Raw genomic sequence first — 20,001 nt, 5'->3', positions numbered from 1 at the left:
AGGCCTGGGGCTGATGTCCCCAGGGGGGGGGGCGGGATATAATCGGACTCGCAGTATGACTGTATTATTTTATTGTTTTATGATTGTTTTAATCTCTGTACGCCGCCCTGAGTCCTTTGGGATTGGGCGGCATATAAATAAAATTAAATACAAATACAAAAATACAAATATGCAGCCTCCCTCAACAGCTAATATAAGTGGGGTTAGAAATTGGGGTGAGGAGGGCTTGTACATGCAAAACTGAATGGCTGATAGTACTGTTCTCTGCTTTATCTTGCAAGTAAGCTGACAACTGGCTGGTCCAGGCAAAGCTCAGAGTAAATGTTTACTGGGTTCTTGCTTTAGATGAGTAATCTCATTGCATTTTTTTTTTTTAAAGCTGGAGTATTATCAGAATGGGTTTCTAGTTTGTCTGGACAAAGCGACAGAAGGTCAGGATTTTCATCTGCTGTCAAGAGCAAATTCTGTTCTAAAGTAAATGTGGAGGAAGGAATAAATAAAATTCAGATTGCAGACAAAATGCCAGACTAAGCAAGTGCTTTCTTTCCACTAAATAAACTAAAATCTAGATTTTGGATTCAAGAGTTTTACATCCAGTAGAAAAGTTTTACTTTATGAAGCCTCAAGTTTCTATATGAATTACAGTTATAAGTTAATTATTTATGGTTGTTTTATTCCCAGGGTGATCACTAATTTGATTTTAGGGCATAATGGTACTCCGTACATAAAGAAGGAAAGCCAGTTTGATGCAGTGGTTAGGGTACCAAGTTATAAACTAGGAGGCATCCAGTCCTACCATAAAAATGAAACCAAATGTGTCACTTTGAGTCAATCACTCTCTTTTAGATGCAAGAAGGATGCAAGGATAAAGAAAATTTTACTAAACAAAAATAGAAAGAGAAAGGAGTACTGTGTTGTTCAGGTATTATTCATAAAAATAATAAAGGGATTTTAAAAAAAAATCTACAGTGACTAATCCAGATAGTCATCAGAAGTCAACACTGACTTGAAGATGCACAAACACAAACTGAAATGTTGTGTTGGACCAAGCAGGAATATTTTACAGATATTTTCATTCTACCTCTTGGAAACAGAACTGAATATATATGATACATCATGTTTAGATTCCTTCAAATACCTTTGGCTGTAATACTGTTCAATTTATATCAGGGTACACAGTATATGAAATACTGTTATCTGCCTTCTTTCAGGTCTCAATTTATCCCCACTCATACTAGGCATGTCGATCTGTGCCTTGAAAGCTGATTCTGGTCCCTGCAAAGCCCTGTACACCCGCTTTCATTTCAACATTCATACCCGCCACTGTGAAAGTTTTAACTTTGGTGGATGTCAAGGCAATGAAAACAACTTTCTAACCTTAGAAGAATGTCAACAAACGTGTGTCATAAAAGGTCAGTATATACCTTGCTACAATTCTTTGTTGTCTTTTTTTCAAAAGAAACACTTCTTTTTAAGTCTCACACAAAACTTATCAGATTGTTATCCTATATACTATTTGCAGAATATACAAATATATACGTGATCAGGAGGAAAGTATTTATGATCTAGTGTTGAATTTTAACAAAGTGAGAAAGGTTTTACATATGTGTATGTGTGTGTGTGTATATTGACTATGCAGTTCCAGTCACAATCATTACTTTTTGACTGTTCTCTTTTCCTTATATGGACCTCTGGGTGTTGAAGAATAAATCATATAATATATATATATATAATTATCCATTCATCTTTCTATCTAGAATGGAATGGAATGGAATGGAATAGAATAGAATAGAATAGAATAGAATAGAATAGAATAGAATAGAATAGAATAGAATAGAATAGAATAATAACTTTATTGTCACTTTGAATGTACACTAATCGGCATACATTAAAATGAAATTTCACTGCATTCAGTTCTCAAAGGGTCACCACCTCCATTATACACTACATAAATATGACAAAAATAAATTAAGAGCCGAGGTGGCGTAGTAGTTAGAGTGCAGTACTGCAGGCCACTTTAGCTGACTGTGTTCAGCAGGTCAGCGGTTCAAATCTCACCGGCTCAAGGTTGACTCAGCCTTCCATCCTTCCGAGGTAGGTAAAATGAGGACCCAGATTGTTGGGGGCAATGTAAATATATATATATACATTGCTTACTGGTGTACACCGCTTAGAGAGTGCTTGCAATTAAAGCGGTATATAAGTCTCATAAATAAATAAATATGCCTATACCCACATATATTATATGACACAGAGAAATAATAGCCTAATTCAGGTTATTTATACATGTGCATGGCAAGAAAAACAAAGTTTACGAGTTTACCAGATGGATGGTATAGAAAGCAAAGCTATTACAGAATTGGGTAGTCCTGCTAGAAATACTTAGAAACCTCCTCCCAGAAGGGAGCAACAAAAACAGACCGTAAAGTGGGTGTGTGGGGTCTCTAACAATGTTTTGAGCTCTAAGCACATAGCGCTTATAAGCAGCATCCTGAATACCAGGGAGCGAGCTTCCTACGATCTTCTCGGCTATCCTTACCATTCTCTGTATGGACTTTCTAGCTGAGGCACTGCTGCCACCAAACCAGAGAGTGATGCAGTTTGTTAAAATGGTCTCAGTTGTGCCTCTGTAAAAAGTGGCCAGGATAGAAGGAGAAAGATGTGCTCTCCTCACCCGACACAGGAAATGCAGACGCTGGTTTGCACGCTTCATTAAGGATGAGGTGTGGCGAGACCAATTCGGATTGTTATCTGCACCCCAAGATACTTAATACTGTTGATCACCTCTATAGCTGCATCCTTGATACTGAGTGTAGTATGACTCTTTCTAAAATCTACAATGATCTCCTTTGTTTTATCAACATTTAGAACCAGGTTACTTTTATTGCACCAGGCCACCAGAGCCTTCACCTCTTCCCTATAAGCATCTTCATTGTCATCCCAGATAATTTCTCTCTCTCTCTCCCTCTCCATCTCTCTCTCTCTCTCTCTCTCTCTCTATCTATCTCTATCTCTATCTCATTATATATTATTTATTCTTCAACATCCAGAGGTCTGTATAAGGAAGAGGGGGCAGTCAAAAAGTAATGATTGTGACTGGGACCTTATAGTCAACACCTTGCCACATTTTCACATGCATTGCACGATCACAGAAGCCAGACTGACTTTTTTGACCCCAGCAAACATCTTCATTGATATCCCCAAGAAAACATAAAACATTGACCGCACGTTGGAATAAAAATGATTTCAGACATTTCCAAAAGGTGAACAATGAAGGAAATTCAAGTGTTTAGGTGTTGTCATAGGGGAAAAAAAATATTTCTCTCCAACAGTAGATTCAAGAATAGTTACCACTATATTATTGTCAGATCGTATTTTTGAAATTAAGTTTAAAAAACAGAAATACAAAACAGGCAAGGATAGTGTCATTTAAAAAAAAAACTTGTTATGATTTAGGATAGATATATTTCATCCTGTTCTGTATATGCAGCAATGGGGGCAGGGAATCTTGCAATGAGGAGCTGGATATTGCTTACTGCTTTTTGGGGGGCTGTATATCTGTTCTAGGGTAGTGTTAGGAAACATAAAACTCTAGGAAACAGCCTTGCATCAAATTAGATCATTGATCCAACTCGCCCTATTCTTGTAGTTTCCCAAAGTATTAGTTAGTGATTACAGCCATCCCTGGAGACATCACAAATTAAATTTGGTGCCATGTGCATGTGAAACACCCTTGTACACCAGAACTCTGGTCCTTCTTGGAATTAAAAATAGATCAAAGATAAATATAAAACTTTTGGAAAGTATTTTGAATAGTAAGCTCCATATCTCAATTTCACAGTCAAAATGAACATTAAGCCCTATGTATCCACCACCCTACCCCACATTACCAACAAATGTAAATTTGATGCTGTAGGCCAGGCATGTCAAACTCACGACGTCACATGACGTTGCGTGATGTATCGCAACTTTTTCCCCATTGCCAGCAATGGGGTGGGCGTGGTTTTGGCGTGACACATCCGGCCCGCAGGCTGGCAGTTTGACATGCCTGCTGTAGGCAATTTCCATGTTTTAAACTTCAATCAGTACTAACACTATACACATAAAGCAGATGTTATCCAAGTTTAGTAATACAGGCATACTTCAGATATATTGTAGGTTCGGTTCTGTAATAAAGCAAATATTGCAATAAAGTAAATTACACAAATATTTTTGTTTCCCAGTCTATATAAATGTGATGTTTACATTATACTGTGGTCTATTAAGTGTGAAAAAGAAAGCCAATATACTTATTTTAATTAAAAAAATACTTCATTGCTAAAAAATGCTAATCATCTGAGCCCTCAGCGAGTCGCAATCTTTTTGCTGGTGAAAGGTCTTGTAAAAAAAAACGTGCACTAACTGTGTAATAAAGTGCAATAAAGTTATGCCCATATATACTAAAAGTCCAAGTGGGAAATATACCTTATAACCAAGAAGTTAATTCACCGGGGATTTAGATATTCCAGAGTTTCCAGCAGAGAAAAGTACTATCAAATAGCTGACTGATTCAGAAAATCCCAAGGAGCAACTTTTAATAAATCTTTCTGCCAGAAAAAACAATCTTACTTATTCAGTTAAGGCAAGTGAAAGCACAGCAATGGGCAAGTATAATAAACATCATGAATTTATATGCTGATCTGGAGAAGCTAAACCAGTCAGGGCCCCAGGTGCACGTTTTAAGGGTGCATAAATGCAGCATAAGGTGAGGTGTTTAATTCAAACCTAACAAAAGCCAGATGAGGAAATAAGATCCCGGTCTCCAAAGGAAAAAGGCTTGAATCATGCCCCTCAACCTTAATCTCCAAGAAAATTCAAAATCCTTTTAAGATGAGAAGGAAGGTTACATCATGCAAGCAGGGAAGTTATGTTATAGAACCTTTCATTTAAAGAATTTTGACTGATGAGGTCCAGAAAAAGGGTCATTACCCTCATCCTCTGGAATATTCTCCCTTCAGAAGTGAGGTGGGCTGTCAGTCTCCTGGGATTTTGAAGGAGTTTGAAGACCTGGCTCGGCCAATTCGAATGGGGCTCACTGAGCAGCAGGCAACCCTGGGGATGATTGGCACCTTGACATCTTTCCCCTACCACACACACACACACACCTTTTAACATCTAACTCAGGGGTCCCCGACCTTGGCGACTTTAAGACTTGTGGACTTTAAGCTTTGCTGACTGAGGAATTCTTGGAATTGAAGTTCACAATTCTTAAAATCGCCAAGGTCGGGGACCCCTGGTCTAACTTATTTTATTCTTGTTTTTATTTGGCTCTTCTATTGATGCACTGTATTTTTATGTGGCTTTTATGCTTTTAACTCTATACTACCCAGAGTCACCCTGTGAGATGGGCAGTACCTAAATTTGACAGATAATAAGTAAATATCCATGGAAAACAAAACTTCATGGAGTCCCTCTAAATTTGGAACTGAAAAAAGATGCCATAGTAAAATTTTCTGATGCATCTGTAAAATGAATAACTGTACACTTATAAGGTTTGAAAAAGAATCATGATTATAAGGTTTTCTGCAACATGTATAATTTGTAATCTCTTTCGAATTTGTTTGATTACTAGAACCCAGGGTATTGCCTCTTGCTTGTCTAGTTGCTGAAATTAATTTAGATGCTTTGTGTACATTTCTTACATTGGACTTCATCATTTTCAGTGAAGTTTGTTGCTACTATCTCTCAATTATCTCAGCCTGCCCAACCAGTTTGGATTGAGTTGATATGTTACAAGTGCTGTCTATTAAAGAATTTTATTTTATAGAACCCCGGAACTCTATGGCTGTGGCTGTCTTGTAGAATAGCATTTCCCCCCCCCCCCAATCACTGAGATTCAGATGACTCTGAAAAATTATAACCATATGAGAATTTTTACCCATTTCTAGATCCAGTTTAAAATTACTTTTTCAATTTCAGATGTACCAGAGAATACAAAGAAATTAATACTTAAGAAAGGTAACTTACTGTTTTATTGTGTTTTGTCATCTCTCAGTATTAAGAAATAATTAACCAACAGAAATATGGCTGGGTTAAGTTACTATACGGATTTTACTCAAATGTCTCAAGTTCTTGTTAACTTATAAGATTGCTATACTTATCACAGCAAACAATAACTATAATGATTTTTTTTATATTTCTTTTCATCTGTAAGAAGGAGAGGGGCTCAAGAATGAGATCACTTTTATTTATGGTGTTTGATTTTGGAGGGCTTCATATTAACAGTACAATGCAATACAATAATTTTAACTTACAATTTACAATGTATAATGTAATATAATTGTATTGCAATTAGGTTTGCATTGTAAAATGAATAATGAATGAGAAATGAAAATTGTCAAGGTAAATTATTAGCGTTCATATCATATCAACTCAATTATCCTTAGTTAATTAGGTTTTAAGTGTCTATCTTCTTTGCCTTGCACATAAATATCTTGATTGTAGAAGTACCATTATCTTGAATCCCATTGAAACCAATCAAAGTACTAGGAAAGCAGTGACATGAGAATTAGAATCAGTATGTTGCAAGACAGATATTCTTTTTTTAAAAAAAATATTATTCAGAAGGATATTTTTACCCATAAGAATCCACAATTTTGGAAGAATTGCATTAAAGTTGATTTCATTTCAGAGTTCAGTTTCTGGATCCAAAAACTGTCAGAGAACAGTGCTATCTATTCTTTCTTAGGAGATATAGGGATCAAGCAGAAAGACCTCTGAATGCCACTAACAATAAGTTTGGTTCATCCTTAAATAAACTAATTTCTTCCCATATCACCAAGATTTAAGTTTGGCCCCTTAGGTTTAAAGTTTGAGTTTAAAATGAAATGATGGAGAACATTTCACTGTAATTAGACTAACATAGAAATAGTGTGCAAACTGATGCATTAAAAGTGGGATAACCAAGTTCAGATCTACCCCCAGATATATATTTTGTAACTTTCGGCCAATTATTCCCTCAACCCAACCTGATTCACAGCACTTTTGTTGGTATAAAAAGTGGGACAAGGGAGCAGTGTGTGTATACGCCATCTGGAACTCTGAAAGAAAGGCAGGATATAAATTTTGTAAATAAATAACAGACTGAGAAGTCTGATATCTGATCGACAAATTTAGCTGAGTTATCTTTATGCTATTTTTTGGAGCACGTTTTTGAAACTATTGTCCATTTGCCAGCTGTATTAGAAGTTGAAGCTGTTCTTACTTTCAACAATTTGTGGTGAAATCATAATTGTAGCCTACATTTGAAGACTGTGTAAATATAGCTGAGTTTAAGCCTGACAAATTAAATATTAAATATTATGGCAGCATCTCTTGAGGGCTATTGTCTAACTGTGGCTCAAAAAATACCAGAATAAACCAGGTTTGTGAAACTCCTCACATTCCGTCTCTGTTATGCCTATCCTAGAAACTGAACCAGCCATATTATTTGCAAACCAAAGCAGAGTATATAGCAAGTCCTTAGCCAGCTGCTGTGGATTAATACACCACAATTATGTTATGGGTCACATTCTGAACATGTTAAAATCTTTCCACCTATAAAACTAGAGTACTGAAAGATTTCCTACCTCTTTCGTCCTGAAGTCAATGGGACTGAGCAGCATTTAACTTTAGTTAGAACTGAATGGTTTGATCAGGAAGTTAAGAGGGTTCAGTAACATGATTTTCCTCCCTGAAACAACCCTAATTCACAGAAAAGCCTACCTACTGCCTTTTGGAGAATGACCCTGGTGTCTGCCGAGGATTAATTCCCAGGTATTTCTACAACAAAGAGTCACAGCAGTGTGAAAAATTCCTATATGGTGGATGCCTGGGAAACCAAAACAACTTTAAATCTTTGCAAGAATGCCAAAATACCTGCCATGACAGGGGTAAGTGGAGCTGTTTCATGGGTACTTACCTGCATCTCTCAGTGTCTGTTAGTGTAATGCAGTGGTTCTCAATTATTTTCTGTCATGCCCCCCCTAGGAAGAAGAAAACATTTCGCGCCCCTCCCCCGCGTGACTGTCTATCCAATCGGGTCCTTTGCGTGTGTCACGTGCGTCCAATATGACAGTATTTGCCGAGGTCAAACGAGCCCCCCTTTACGGAGCCTTGCGCCCCCCCTGGGGGGCCTGCCCCACTATTTGAGAACCACTGATGTAATGTAAGAATGGAGAGAGTGTAGCCTTCCAGATCTTTTTATAAAGCAACTATCACCAGCTTTTATTGGCTGAATTACCAATAGCTGATGGGACTTGGAATTTATAGAATTCAAAGCCTGTGGGAATGGTAATGTGTGTGCTAAGCTGCAACAGAAATTCATTCCCATGTTCAGTTTGAAGGTTGCTTCTATGGGTGGTTGCTATCATGTGCCTTTATAATTGGGGACAAAAATCAAAGGCAATAAGGAATCAGAAAGTCTCCACTGAAAGAACTGCCTAAATTATGCATTAGCAAGCTAGTATGGTGCAGGACAGAAGATCGGAATAAACTCCTGTTTCAGTTTAATGTAAACAAATGTAAATGAAGTGAAAACTGCTTCTTAGTTTAAGTAAGTTCAGATAATACTTTGGGTATTAAATAAATGTTAATCACCATTTTCTCTGTCCCAATATACCATTTTGATCAGACTTTTTTTTAAATTTCAGTCCCCTCAGCCAATTCACTACAAATAGATGGTGACCACATGGTTTTTAGTACTATTGGTAATAATAGTGCTCCACTTATTAAGCAAGGTATGTATTAATAATTTATTGCTGAGTAAGAATTAGGCTCACTCTACATTTCTAATCTGAACTTTTCCCTGTCATGTTTCTACTTTGCCTCTAGTGATTCTGAAGGGCATTCAGTTTACTAACTAAGGGGGTTTGTGCAAAGCTTGGTGACCGATTCCTCCATTTTTTATTTCCTCTGTACTCCATCATCTGTATACTTGCTTTTTAAAAATCAGGTGTTTGTGCCTGCCCTCATGGAAAAGCTGCTTCTCGGTGCATTCTATTATTCTCCTAAAATATAGTAAAGTTCCTTTTTATCACTTTCATATATAATGCCTCAATAGAAAGGAACCATAGCATATGAACATATGAAGCTTCCTTAACCAGGTCACACAGTGTATATTATATTATTTATTCTGACTGGTAACAACCAAAAACACACTCAGGCCTGCTAACTAATACTGGGTATGATAGAAATTGCTAGGAATTTCTGTTTTGACTGTGCCACTGCTAAACTATAGTTTACCAAGGAGATCTCAAATTTCTAACATGCCATTGCAACATGGGAATAGTCACACAATGCATGCTAGCACCTAGCATGTTATCTGACAGATTATTCCTTCTGAATGTGCTGAATTTATATTTTACTGCTTTCTGCCTGAAGGAGTCAGTGGCACCACTGTGTTCACATCAGGAATATGCACTTTGTCTTTAGATTAATGGCTCTCCCTCCAAACATCACTGAGGAAAAATAGATGAGTCCAGGAAAGCCAAAACAAAAAATAGACTATAAAATCTTCATTAATAAATTAAATCAGAGTTTCATTCATTTCAGCTCATTTTTAATTGTTACCTAACTATCCTACATATCTCCTAGAGTCTCGAGACTTGGGATATATAAATATCAGAAAAGAAATAATAAATACTAACATTTCTGAGGTAATTGTTAGTGACAGAAATAAATCCCTTCTGTTGTTTTTGCTCTTCTTTATTTTTATTGTTGCTGTTTTTTTAATCTGAGAACTCTCTTTGAAAGGTTTATTGCCATTGCTTTTCCATGAGAGTACACCATATTGGAGATTGAGACTTCTCATTTTTATGATCCACAGTTATACGTCAGGGAGAAAGGAACAGCTGGAAAAAGACTGATCACGGTTGCTATATTTTTCTTCTGGCCATCTGCACTTGCATTCAGATGTGCTTCTGGGAACTGGCTGGTAGTTTGTGGATTATGCATGCTGGCTAGAAAACTGGAGTGTATGTAAGAAAAGTCCAGGGAGATCTTCTTAATGAACTTTGGGACTGCCTATGATGGGAAAGTGCTGTGTGGTTTTTCTATATCCTGGCTTCATTCATGACAGAACATAGAACTTTGCTTGGACTATAATCACCTAATTCAGCAATGGGATGGAGGAAAGCCTCTCTTGTGTCACCCAAAATCCAATCAAGATGAAGGATGGTACAGACATGTTCTGAGTAGATAAATAAATAAAGCATTAAAACTGTTTCAAGAATAACTAACAATACTTTTTTGGTGTTTGCCCTGATTGAGCAGCTAAACACATCTCATGTTTGTATGTCTTTAGGTTGATTCTTCTTCCTTGCGTAGGCAAGGATATGCTGTTGAATTTGGACAATCCACTCAAAACTTAAACCTGTCCAGTCAGGAGTACATATCAGTGGGAAAATATGGTAGCTTAGAAGTTCTTAGTTCTAGTTCTTAGAACTTAGGAGTGCTATCTTCTAAGAATATCTTGGCACTCCTATAGAGCCACAGTGAGGAACAGTCTGACAGAATTACAAAATCCTGATGAGATCACATTACAGATAGTCCCTGACTCATGACTGTAATGGAACTTGTCCATTACGGTCAAATGTCATGATGGTCATTAAGTGAAGTACCCATGTGATCATCCCTGCTCTCTTCCCAATGAGGTTGTTTAATGAACATGCAGATCATGAAGCAAAGCATGGGGTGGCTTGGGCTCTGGAGGAGACCTTGGCCCAGGGCTCCCAAAGCCTTCCCCACCTTTAAGGCATCCCATGGTCCACTTCCTGCTCCTCAGGAGGCCCATAGGCCTTGGGCCTGCTTTCCATCCCACTGGGCCTAATACCTTTTCCCTTACCTCATGTCACCCATTACACACTTACCTTTCGAAGAACTCTATAGTTCAAGTTAGGGGAGCAAAGCAAGCTGTTTTTGCTGGGCTGGGCTGCATGATCCAGGAAATGGCCACCATTTTCCAAGCAGCAATAATTCTGAAATTGCACCATACAACCCAGCAAAAAAAAAACAGTTACTGTATTTTCTAAACCCAAACTCCAGAACTCTTTGAAAGGCAAGTGTGCAGTGGGTGATGGGTAAGGAGGAGAATGTGGGGTCTGATGGGGAGAGGGGGAGATAGGCTGGGGGGGGTGCTGTAGCATCCCTGTGATTAAGGGCAAACAACTATGGGGTATTTTCTGCTGGGGAGGGAGTGTCTGCTGTAACTTCAAACATTTGCTAAATGACCAGTCGAGAAATACTTCTACATTACTCAGATACGCACAAATAAACACACGTTCATACACATGCACCAAAGTATCTTCCTCTAAACGCCTAACTAGATATAAAGCCAACTTGCAGGGCTTAATGGAAACAATTTAATTTGCCCTTTTTTCTTGCACAGCAATCTTCTTGGTAAGTGGCAAAAGTAATCAGATAATCATATAGAAAAGAACTAGATAAAATTTCACTCTAATGAAAGAGATTTGAAGATGCCATTAATTTATGAACTGTTTTCAAATGGCTTTAGCAAGGCATGAAACGTTGCTATTATCTCTGAGTCTAGATAGTGTGCTGAGCTACTATTCTTTCTGGGTCAACTGACTCCTGTAGTATCATTCCTTGACAAAACAGCCAGCCACCAAGTATTCCTTGCGGTAGTTAAATAATATCAGCAATTTATTACTGCTCTGTTAATTGTTAATTGCATATTTTAATGGAAATGGTATTTCATAATTAGCTATCATAATCCTTACAGCAGGGGTATGAAATACAGAGAGAGAGAGAGAGAGAGAGAAAGAGGGAGGGAGGGAGGGAGGGAGAGAGAGAGAGAGAGAGAGACAGACAGACAGACAGACAGACAGACATTTGAAATTTGGAAAAAGTGTCCTGAGCAGCAGAGTTTTATGGGGAGTGAGTCAAAAAAGGCAAGATGGTGGCCATGACAATTTGACTGAAGCTCTACTCCTTCTTATATGTGTTGATGTCACACGCATATGCAAAGAGGCAGGGCTTCAGTCATGTTGCCACGACTGTCATTGTGCTGTTTTTGAATGGAGATATTCATAGATAGGAAAATTTTATGGACAGAATTTCATCCACCTACTTAGCTACTTTCTTCAACTTGATGTTGTTTCGCTTTGTGAGTATGTGTGTGAGTGCATTCATATGTGTGCATGTTTCCATTTGGCCAACTTTACAGAAGAGGCAAAAGAATAAATTCAAAATGCAAGATTAAGGGGATTAAGAAACACCTCGAGATGTTCTAGGAAATGGCTCTGCTAACATAATATAGAACATAGAATAACAGTTGGGAGGGACCTTGGAGGTCTTCTAGCCCAACCCTATTTTCAGGCAAGAGACCCTATAACATTCCAAACAAGTGGCGGTCCAGTCTCTTCTTAAAAGCACCCACAACCTCTGGAGGCAAGCCATCCCACTTATTAATTGTTCTCACTGTTAGGAAATTTCTCCTTAGTTTTAAGTTGCTTCTCTCCTTGTTTAGTTTCCATCCATTGTTTCTTGTCTTCCTAAAGGAAGGAGCCTTGATGTGCAAAGTTGTATCATCTGCCCAGTGTAGAATTAAGCACCTAGTTCACTTTCTCTTTTTTTTATTAAAAAGTTTTTATTTTCCATTTATTCATACAAAATAAAATGAATTCCTAACCATTGGTACCGCCTGCCCATTCCCCCCAGGCTGTGTCCACCCTCTCTAATCCTTCCCTACTTCCCTCCTCTTTCTCTCCTCCCCTCCTACTCTCTTCCCCTCCCCATCTCCTCTAACCATCCTACTTCCTCCCTACTCCTTCCTCCCCTCTCATCCCTCTCACACACATGAACGCAGCATAGGGGAAATGCCCAAGCATTTGCCATGACTATATTATCATTACCCACCCACTCACCCACCCACCCACCCTCAACCCTCCCCCCCTCGCTTCCCAGAGCAGAATACAGGGTTATTATTAAGAAAGTTAACAATAATAAAAAAGAAAAAAAGAAAAAAGAGAAAAAAAACATCATACTTAACCTTTAACTCCCCTTAAATTAAGTCATATAAACAAATCTCTACAACAGTTACTATAAAATTTACTCATAAAATAAATGAAACTTTATAGTCCCATATTTTTTCTGAATATAATCTATCCATCTTCTCCATACAATAATATATCTTTCTTGTGTATGATCCTTCAAATAAGCAGAAATTTTTGCCATTTCTGCAAAGTTAGAAACTTTAAATATCCATTCTTCTAAAGTAGGCAACGAGTCCTTCTTCCAATACGAGCCTACTAATAACCTTGCTGCAGTTAATAAATTCAACATTAAAGTAGTTTCTTTGTCTAGTTCACTTTCTCTTGACACCAAAATGCCTTCAGTCAACCCCTGGGATAAACTGGAAGTGAGTTTAAATTAAAAACCCTGCATGTTCTGTGCAAAGAGCACGAAAGGCACTGAAGAAAAGCTTGTTCAATAGTTTCATAGAAAAGGACCCCCTCAGAGGCACAATGTGAATCTGTTGCTTTCTATTAAATGAAAAGACGTGTTCTCTATGTTTAGTTTGAGTCTAAACTGACTGAGGGAGAGATTTCCTTCCTGGCATTTTATAAGCGAATTGCTATTTCGGCTGTTTCCCCTGTGGTTTTTTTTTTTTTTTTTCCTGTAACCTAGCAGCACATACATATAATTTAAGATTTTACTTAGTTTTGTAAAATAATTTAAGCTTTAGGTTTTTATTGCCTTTTTTTTACAAGCTACGAACCTGGACAGGTTTGGATGCCATAATACTATCTCTATCATTATTTCTCATCTAGAAAATCAAGGCCCTTAAAGCCTCCAATGACCAGTCCTTGCTTTGCTTAAGTTTCATAAAACCCTCTTGATTCTTCACACAAATCACTGGTATCTTTGCACCAAATAGACTTATTGCTGTTTCTCTTTCATGGTTGTTTCAGAAGACAACATTCTTTACTACTTAGTCTCACGAAGACTGCATCTCTTTTATTGTTGTTATGTGCTTGTCTATTTGTTTTAATGCTTGAGGACACCTCTGAAGGTATCTGGGATCTAATGCTAGAAAGGACAATGAATCTAGCTGTAAAACACCCCATAAACTGCATTTTGGTTTCATTTCCAGGCACAAGCGGAGAAGTACAATTATCTTTCAGCAGGAATACTGTAGGCTTTGCATAATATGTTGTAGCCAATGTCAGACACCTGGGATTCTTTGGCTGCTCCAGAAACCTGACATTTGTTGGGATTGTTGTTGAATACTGCTAATGTAACATATAATTGGACACTGTGTGTGTGTGTGTGTGTGTGTGTGTGTGTGTGTGTGTGTGTGTTTGATAATACCCTAATATAATATCAGTTTGCAGCAATATAATAAGAAATTAAAATGACTACCAGCTTCACTGGCCAGTGCTGCTTCTAGTTCTTGGTGCTCAGTCCTAGTTCTTGGTGCTTGGTCCTAAGGCTATAGCAGGGGTCTTCAAACTTGACCCTTTTATGACTTATGGACTTCAACTCCCAGAATTCATCAGCCAGGCATGCTGGCTGAGGAATTCTGGGAGTTGAAGTCCACAAGTCATAAAAGGGTCAAGTTTGAAGACCCCTGAGCTATGGTGTCAGAACTGTAGTGTCTGACTTGGCCAGAGAAGGCCCACTAGCAGAAATCACTTTATCTAGCTCTCCCCAAACTATCAAGTTAGAGCTGCAGTGTACCTTCTATTAAGCTTCTCATACCATCATATGTCTGGGTTATCTCTTTTCTTCTTTGTTTGATTATCTCTCTTAAAAACATGTGCCCTTTTTCAGTCTTCCTTCCTTGTCTTCAAACAGACAGCATTCTTCTAAACTGGACAAGTTTCAGAACTGCTGAATGTCATGGTGTCTTGTAGTTTCTTGAAACATCAAGTTTTTAGGGAACAGTTTTAGCTGCTAGAATTCATTTTTCACAAACATGTGAAAGCAGCAGCTTATGAAAGGAGTGACCTTGTAAATAATGGAATGTGGTGCTTAAATACAATTTCACAGTGGTTTTAATGAGATACGGTATTGGAGAAAAAACAACCATTCATGCTGAGCTTGGTTAAATCTAGAAACTATGTACCTAATTGGAACAGTAGCTAGAACATCGCACATTTTAAACAAATTCAATCAAGGGTTGATTTAACTGACCTATCTTGGAAGTCAGATTTATTAGTGCAGCATGGCATTGCCACAAACTGGCAATCTAGGGATGCTTGACTGAGAATTCCCATCATTCACAACCTTCATATCCATTGGCCTTATTGCACAGGAAAGGGGGTGTTGGTCCATCACATTTGGAGAGCATGAGATTGGTATAATCTGGGATAAAATACCTGTGATTTTATCATGAAAATTCAGTTCTTTTTCATGATATATTTTACTGTTTGCTTGTATTCATGCCACTATGGATTTCACTTCTATTTTTTTTAAAAAAATAATAATAATAGTATATTTATATTGTATGACAATTATTATATTAAGTGTGTGTATTCACAGTTTTATGTTATATTAATTTTTGATACTTTCCTTTGACTTAAAAACCTCCCCAACAATACACATGCACGCATGCATACCACACACACGCACATTTTAAATTATGAGAACTTCAGTGCAATATAGGAGAAATGGGTATTTATCATAGAACCAAAAGTGCAAGAATTCAGGATTCTTCTATTTCTCACCATGTTTTCTTACTTATTATGTCTAGACTTGTTTCTGCTCCCTTCTCTTTGTGTGATGCCCATGGACAGAGGACTTTGCAAAGCAAATGAGAAACGGTTCTTCTATAATCAGACTACTGGAAAATGCCGTCCATTCAGCTACACTGGATGTGGTGGGAATGAAAATAATTTTACCTCTAGGAAGGCCTGTGTGAAGATGTGCAAGAAAGGTACAGTCGCAAGCCTTGCAACACTTGGGTTGAAGTATTCTTCGTTAAAGTATTACTGCAAAATCCAATCTGGGTCAGTCATCGTGACCAGAGGTTTAAACTCTTCCGAGCTTTTGGACTCATGCTTGAGTCCATGTTCATGGAACTTCTCTCTGTTGGAATATATATTGGAACAGTAGAGAGAAGTTCTCTGAAGATGGGCTCCAGCACCAGTCTGAAGGCTCAGAAGACTAAATCTCTGGTCCTGGTGACTGACCCAGATTGGATTTTGCCACATTATCCTGGGACATATATATATGCCTTCATTTGTAAAGTATTACTACTGAGTACACAAGTCAAAGAAATCTGTCCTTTAACAAGCACCTACAGAATGCATCTTCTGGAAGCCCTAAACACAGCCATTAGCACAGCTGAATAGAAAAGATTCAGACTGTCTCCTGTCAGGAGTTTGAGTGCAATACACAAGCTTTTAAGGTTTGCGATAGCAACCAATCAGTATGCTTCGCCAATCTAATGGGGCTGAAAACCTCATCAGAGGTTGCTGAATTTTCACCTTCTCTCCCTATCAATGATGCTGGCTGCAGCTCTTATGATTGTATTTCAATACACTCACAAGCCCCCCTTCCCTGTTTTGTTTTGAAGCATCTCTTTTGAATGTTACATTGTGAAGCAGTCAAGAATACCCGATTAAGTACCTAACTAGGACCATAGAAGCTTGATATTCTGTTGATGTCATTAACTCTTACTCCAATCACCTACTTCACACTAACTTGTAAGACTATGGAATATATGTAGAATTTGCAAAATGGGGGAGGAGGGGGAACATGTACAATGCACTGATCTCAATACAGAAAGAGTGGAATACACTTGTAACAAATAAAGAGAGCCAGTTTGATGTGATAAAGATGCTGCCTGGAAACCAGGAGACAGTGAATTATAGACCCACCTTAGGCATGAAAGCCAGCTGGGTGACTTTGGGCCAGTCCCTCGCTCTCTCAGCCCACCCACCCCCCCTCACTGGGTTGTTGTGGGGAAAATAGGAGGAAGGAGTATTAGGTACATTCACCACCCTGAGTTATTTATAAAGATAATAAAGGCAGGATAAAAAAAATATTTTAAGAATCATCTGAAGGAACTCCTGGTTAGAAATAGATATCTATTTCTAACCAGGAGTTCCTTCAGATGATTCTTAAAATATTTTTTTTTTATCCTGCCTTTATTATCTTTATAAATAACTCAGGGTGGTGAATGTACCTAATCCTCCTTCCACAGGGCTGGAGATTATTCCAAAGAGAACTATCTCCTTGTGTTTTTGATACCAGTTTCCATCCATTCATTTATTCATTCATTCATAGGCTACTCTCTTTTTTATAATTCTGAGCAGGTTGCAAAATAAAACAATATAAAGTATGAATGTATGAAACCTTAAAAAGAAGAATTTGGAAAAACAACACCAAAACACCACACAGATGCTCTACCATCTACTGTAACCCAACACTTGATGGGGGGGGCAGGTTTTGAGGGCTTGTTAAGTTAAGGTCAGGGTGACAATCATACAAATCTCAGGGGAAATATTATTCCAGAGGGCAGGAGTCATGACAAAGAAGGGCCACTTCCTGGCTTTCCCCTCCCAGAAGACCACGCCTGTGCCTTTCTTAAACAGGCTTTTGGTTTGTTAATCTTTTATTCGTCCTAATGAAATAGAAGCGTGTAGGTACACCAAAGGCATCAATGTCTCTTGTCACAATGCTTTCAGCTACCGGAACAATTGCTGTATATCGTTAGTCCTAAATTATGACAGCTGTGTGTGTGTGTGTGTGTGTGTGTGTGTTTTTAATGTTCCCACTTTAAGGAGTTTGTAATATATAATTAGACAAAAGGGAAACAACAAAAAGAAGGCGGGAAATTGAGGTGGAGAAAGAAAGAGAAAAATATGGCATGCTGTTTAGTATATTTTGTCATTTTTTTCTCCTCCCCCAGGTTTCATTTCAAAGAAGGGACAAAAAGGTGTCATGAAAATACGTCGGAAAAGAAAGAAACAAGTAGTCAAGCTGGTGGATGGGGCAATTGTTATTGAAAGGATTTGAGCACTATATAATTAAACACTCTGAAAATGTTTCATTTTAAGATCTACTATTCTTATATTACCCACATTATTTAACAATGTACCATACAAGTTATTTATCAAGGTTTTCTATAGCAACCTTTATGTCTCTCTATTCCCCTGGCGATTTGCCAGTTAGGAACCAAACCTTTTACTGTAAAATTAATGGTGTGGGGTTTTTTTTCTATGATTATTACATAGAATTGCAGAAAAAAAGGCTGTGATCCAGAACTAGCTCACTTTATCTTCTTATTCTGACATTATCCAATCACTCTGACCCGTATATCATACAGAATTTGCTGAATATACAGCCTTGTGACTGAAGATCACTTTGTTTTACTCTCATAGGTAATTGATTTGCCTGAAGACTGATTCCTTGCTATATGGTTCCTTAGGCAATAGAATATTATTGGACTCCTTTGGATATAATTGTTGAACCTAATATGACAATATACAGTTTAGAATAATTATTTCAATTGTTAGATACTATGGAATCTAGAAATTTAGAAAAAGAAGTTTAATCCTTCAGTCTGCAGAGAAATATTATATCAGCTTATTGCAACTGTAATAAACCTTGACAATAAAAAGGATAGTGTTTTGTAACAAAAATACACAGGAAGAAATAAATTAGTGCTTTCCAAGTCACAAAATTCACTAAGAAATATGTTAAACAAGACTTCAATTTCATTTAAATTTCTATTTTAAAAGCCAAAGGTTTAAATTAATACAAGCTTTAGTATGGCTGTGCAAAAATCTGGATTCAAATCGATCAATGCAATTCAGTGCAAATGGGTGCACAACTATCACCTTCAGAGGCTCCTTGAAGCAGTATTATCAAAACTAAATCACTGATTGGTTTTTTTTTATTATAAATATATAGTCAAAATCTATATATAAAGCCCTGCTAATTAGGCATTTCTAAATTTTACTGCATGTTTTTAAACTAGTTGCTTCCTGAGCATTTTTAAATAATGAACCAGATTCTTTCTTTTTATATTCTGTAAATTTAGCATATAGTTTTGCATTTATTTTATCCCTTTATAATAATATCTAAGAATTGTCGAGCTAAATGATGTTTTTTTTTAAAAAAAATCTGTTATATAAATACATAATGTAGGAAACCATACTGTAATGTTATATTTCTTTTTTAGCATGTCAGTGTCTTCAGATGTATATAAACCCTTTTCAGTCTTTCTATCAAATCACTGTTTTTAATTACTCTTGGGTTGAATTAGGGAAGGAGGCCTCTAATAAATCTTTGCATCCAGAAGGGAATGAAGTAAAGCATGGTTGTGTATGGAAAAGAAGAAAGAACCTTTGTTAGTGGAACAACCTGCCTCCAGAAGTTGTTAATGCTCCAACACTGGAAGTTTTTAAGAAGAGACTGGACACCCATTTGTCTGAAATGGTATAGGATTTCCTGCCTGAGCAGGGGGTTAGACTAGATGACCTCCAAGGTCCTTTCCATCATCATCATCATCATCATCATCATTATTATTATTATTAACCAGAAATAAGACTTGAGGATTGGTATTTATGGGGGATTTCTGATGAAATGATCATTTGACTCCAAGAAGGGACAAGAAGATGCTGAGCCATTACAAGAAAGCAGAAAACATAAAGAAATTCAAAGCAACAACTTAAAGTAGAGGGCCTTGGACAGGACTTCAAGATTCTGTTAACATATCAAAACCACATTAAAACTTTATTCCAAAATTTTGTAGTAACTTCTGTGGGTTTATTTATTTCAATTTAGAGACTGCCCAACTCCTCAATGACTGTGGGCAGACAACTTTAAACAAAACTGAAGTGAACAGAAGGGAATAAATCTAAGGGAATTTAAATCCTAGGAGAACAACCAGGTTTTGAGTAAATTGCAGAATAATATAAGGGAAGGTTATGATGATAGAGGAGCATTCCAGAAGACAGGTGTTGCAATCAAGTAACTGTTTCCCAGATCCTGCAAGATGGTGAACTAGGT

The 20,001-nt window shown here is 37.4% G+C and overlaps 1 protein-coding gene across 1 annotated transcript; it reads left to right on the top strand.

The window, feature by feature from the left end:
- The first annotated feature begins 1,194 nt into the window (after positions 1–1,194).
- Positions 1,195–19,736, top strand: TFPI (tissue factor pathway inhibitor). The gene is made up of 6 exons (XM_039348897.1): positions 1,195–1,412; positions 5,959–5,997; positions 7,734–7,910; positions 8,670–8,756; positions 15,734–15,916; positions 17,897–19,736. The coding sequence occupies exons 1-6, from the start codon at positions 1,241–1,243 to the stop codon at positions 18,001–18,003; spliced, it is 765 nt and encodes a 254-aa protein (XP_039204831.1). The 5' UTR covers positions 1,195–1,240; the 3' UTR covers positions 18,004–19,736.
- Positions 19,737–20,001: the final 265 nt, after the last annotated feature.

The sequence above is a fragment of the Crotalus tigris genome, unplaced genomic scaffold (genome assembly GCF_016545835.1).
Source record: "Crotalus tigris isolate CLP2741 ecotype Arizona unplaced genomic scaffold, ASM1654583v1 scf7180000018199.9712020701:307424, whole genome shotgun sequence".
NCBI lineage: Eukaryota > Metazoa > Chordata > Lepidosauria > Squamata > Viperidae > Crotalus > Crotalus tigris.
The sequence above is the reverse complement of the archived record's forward strand: the minus strand, read 5'-3'. Positions and strand labels throughout refer to the sequence as shown.

Excerpts from the sequence above, each read along its gene's own strand:
- TFPI (XM_039348897.1), top strand. The coding sequence starts at position 1,241 with ATGTCGATCTGTGCCTTGAAAGCTGATTCTGGTCCCTGCAAAGCCCTG. Across the intron at positions 5,998-7,733 it reads GAAATTAATACTTAAGAAAG|AAAAGCCTACCTACTGCCTT; the intron begins GTAACTTACTGT and ends CCTAATTCACAG. Across the intron at positions 15,917-17,896 it reads TGTGAAGATGTGCAAGAAAG|GTTTCATTTCAAAGAAGGGA; the intron begins GTACAGTCGCAA and ends CTCCTCCCCCAG.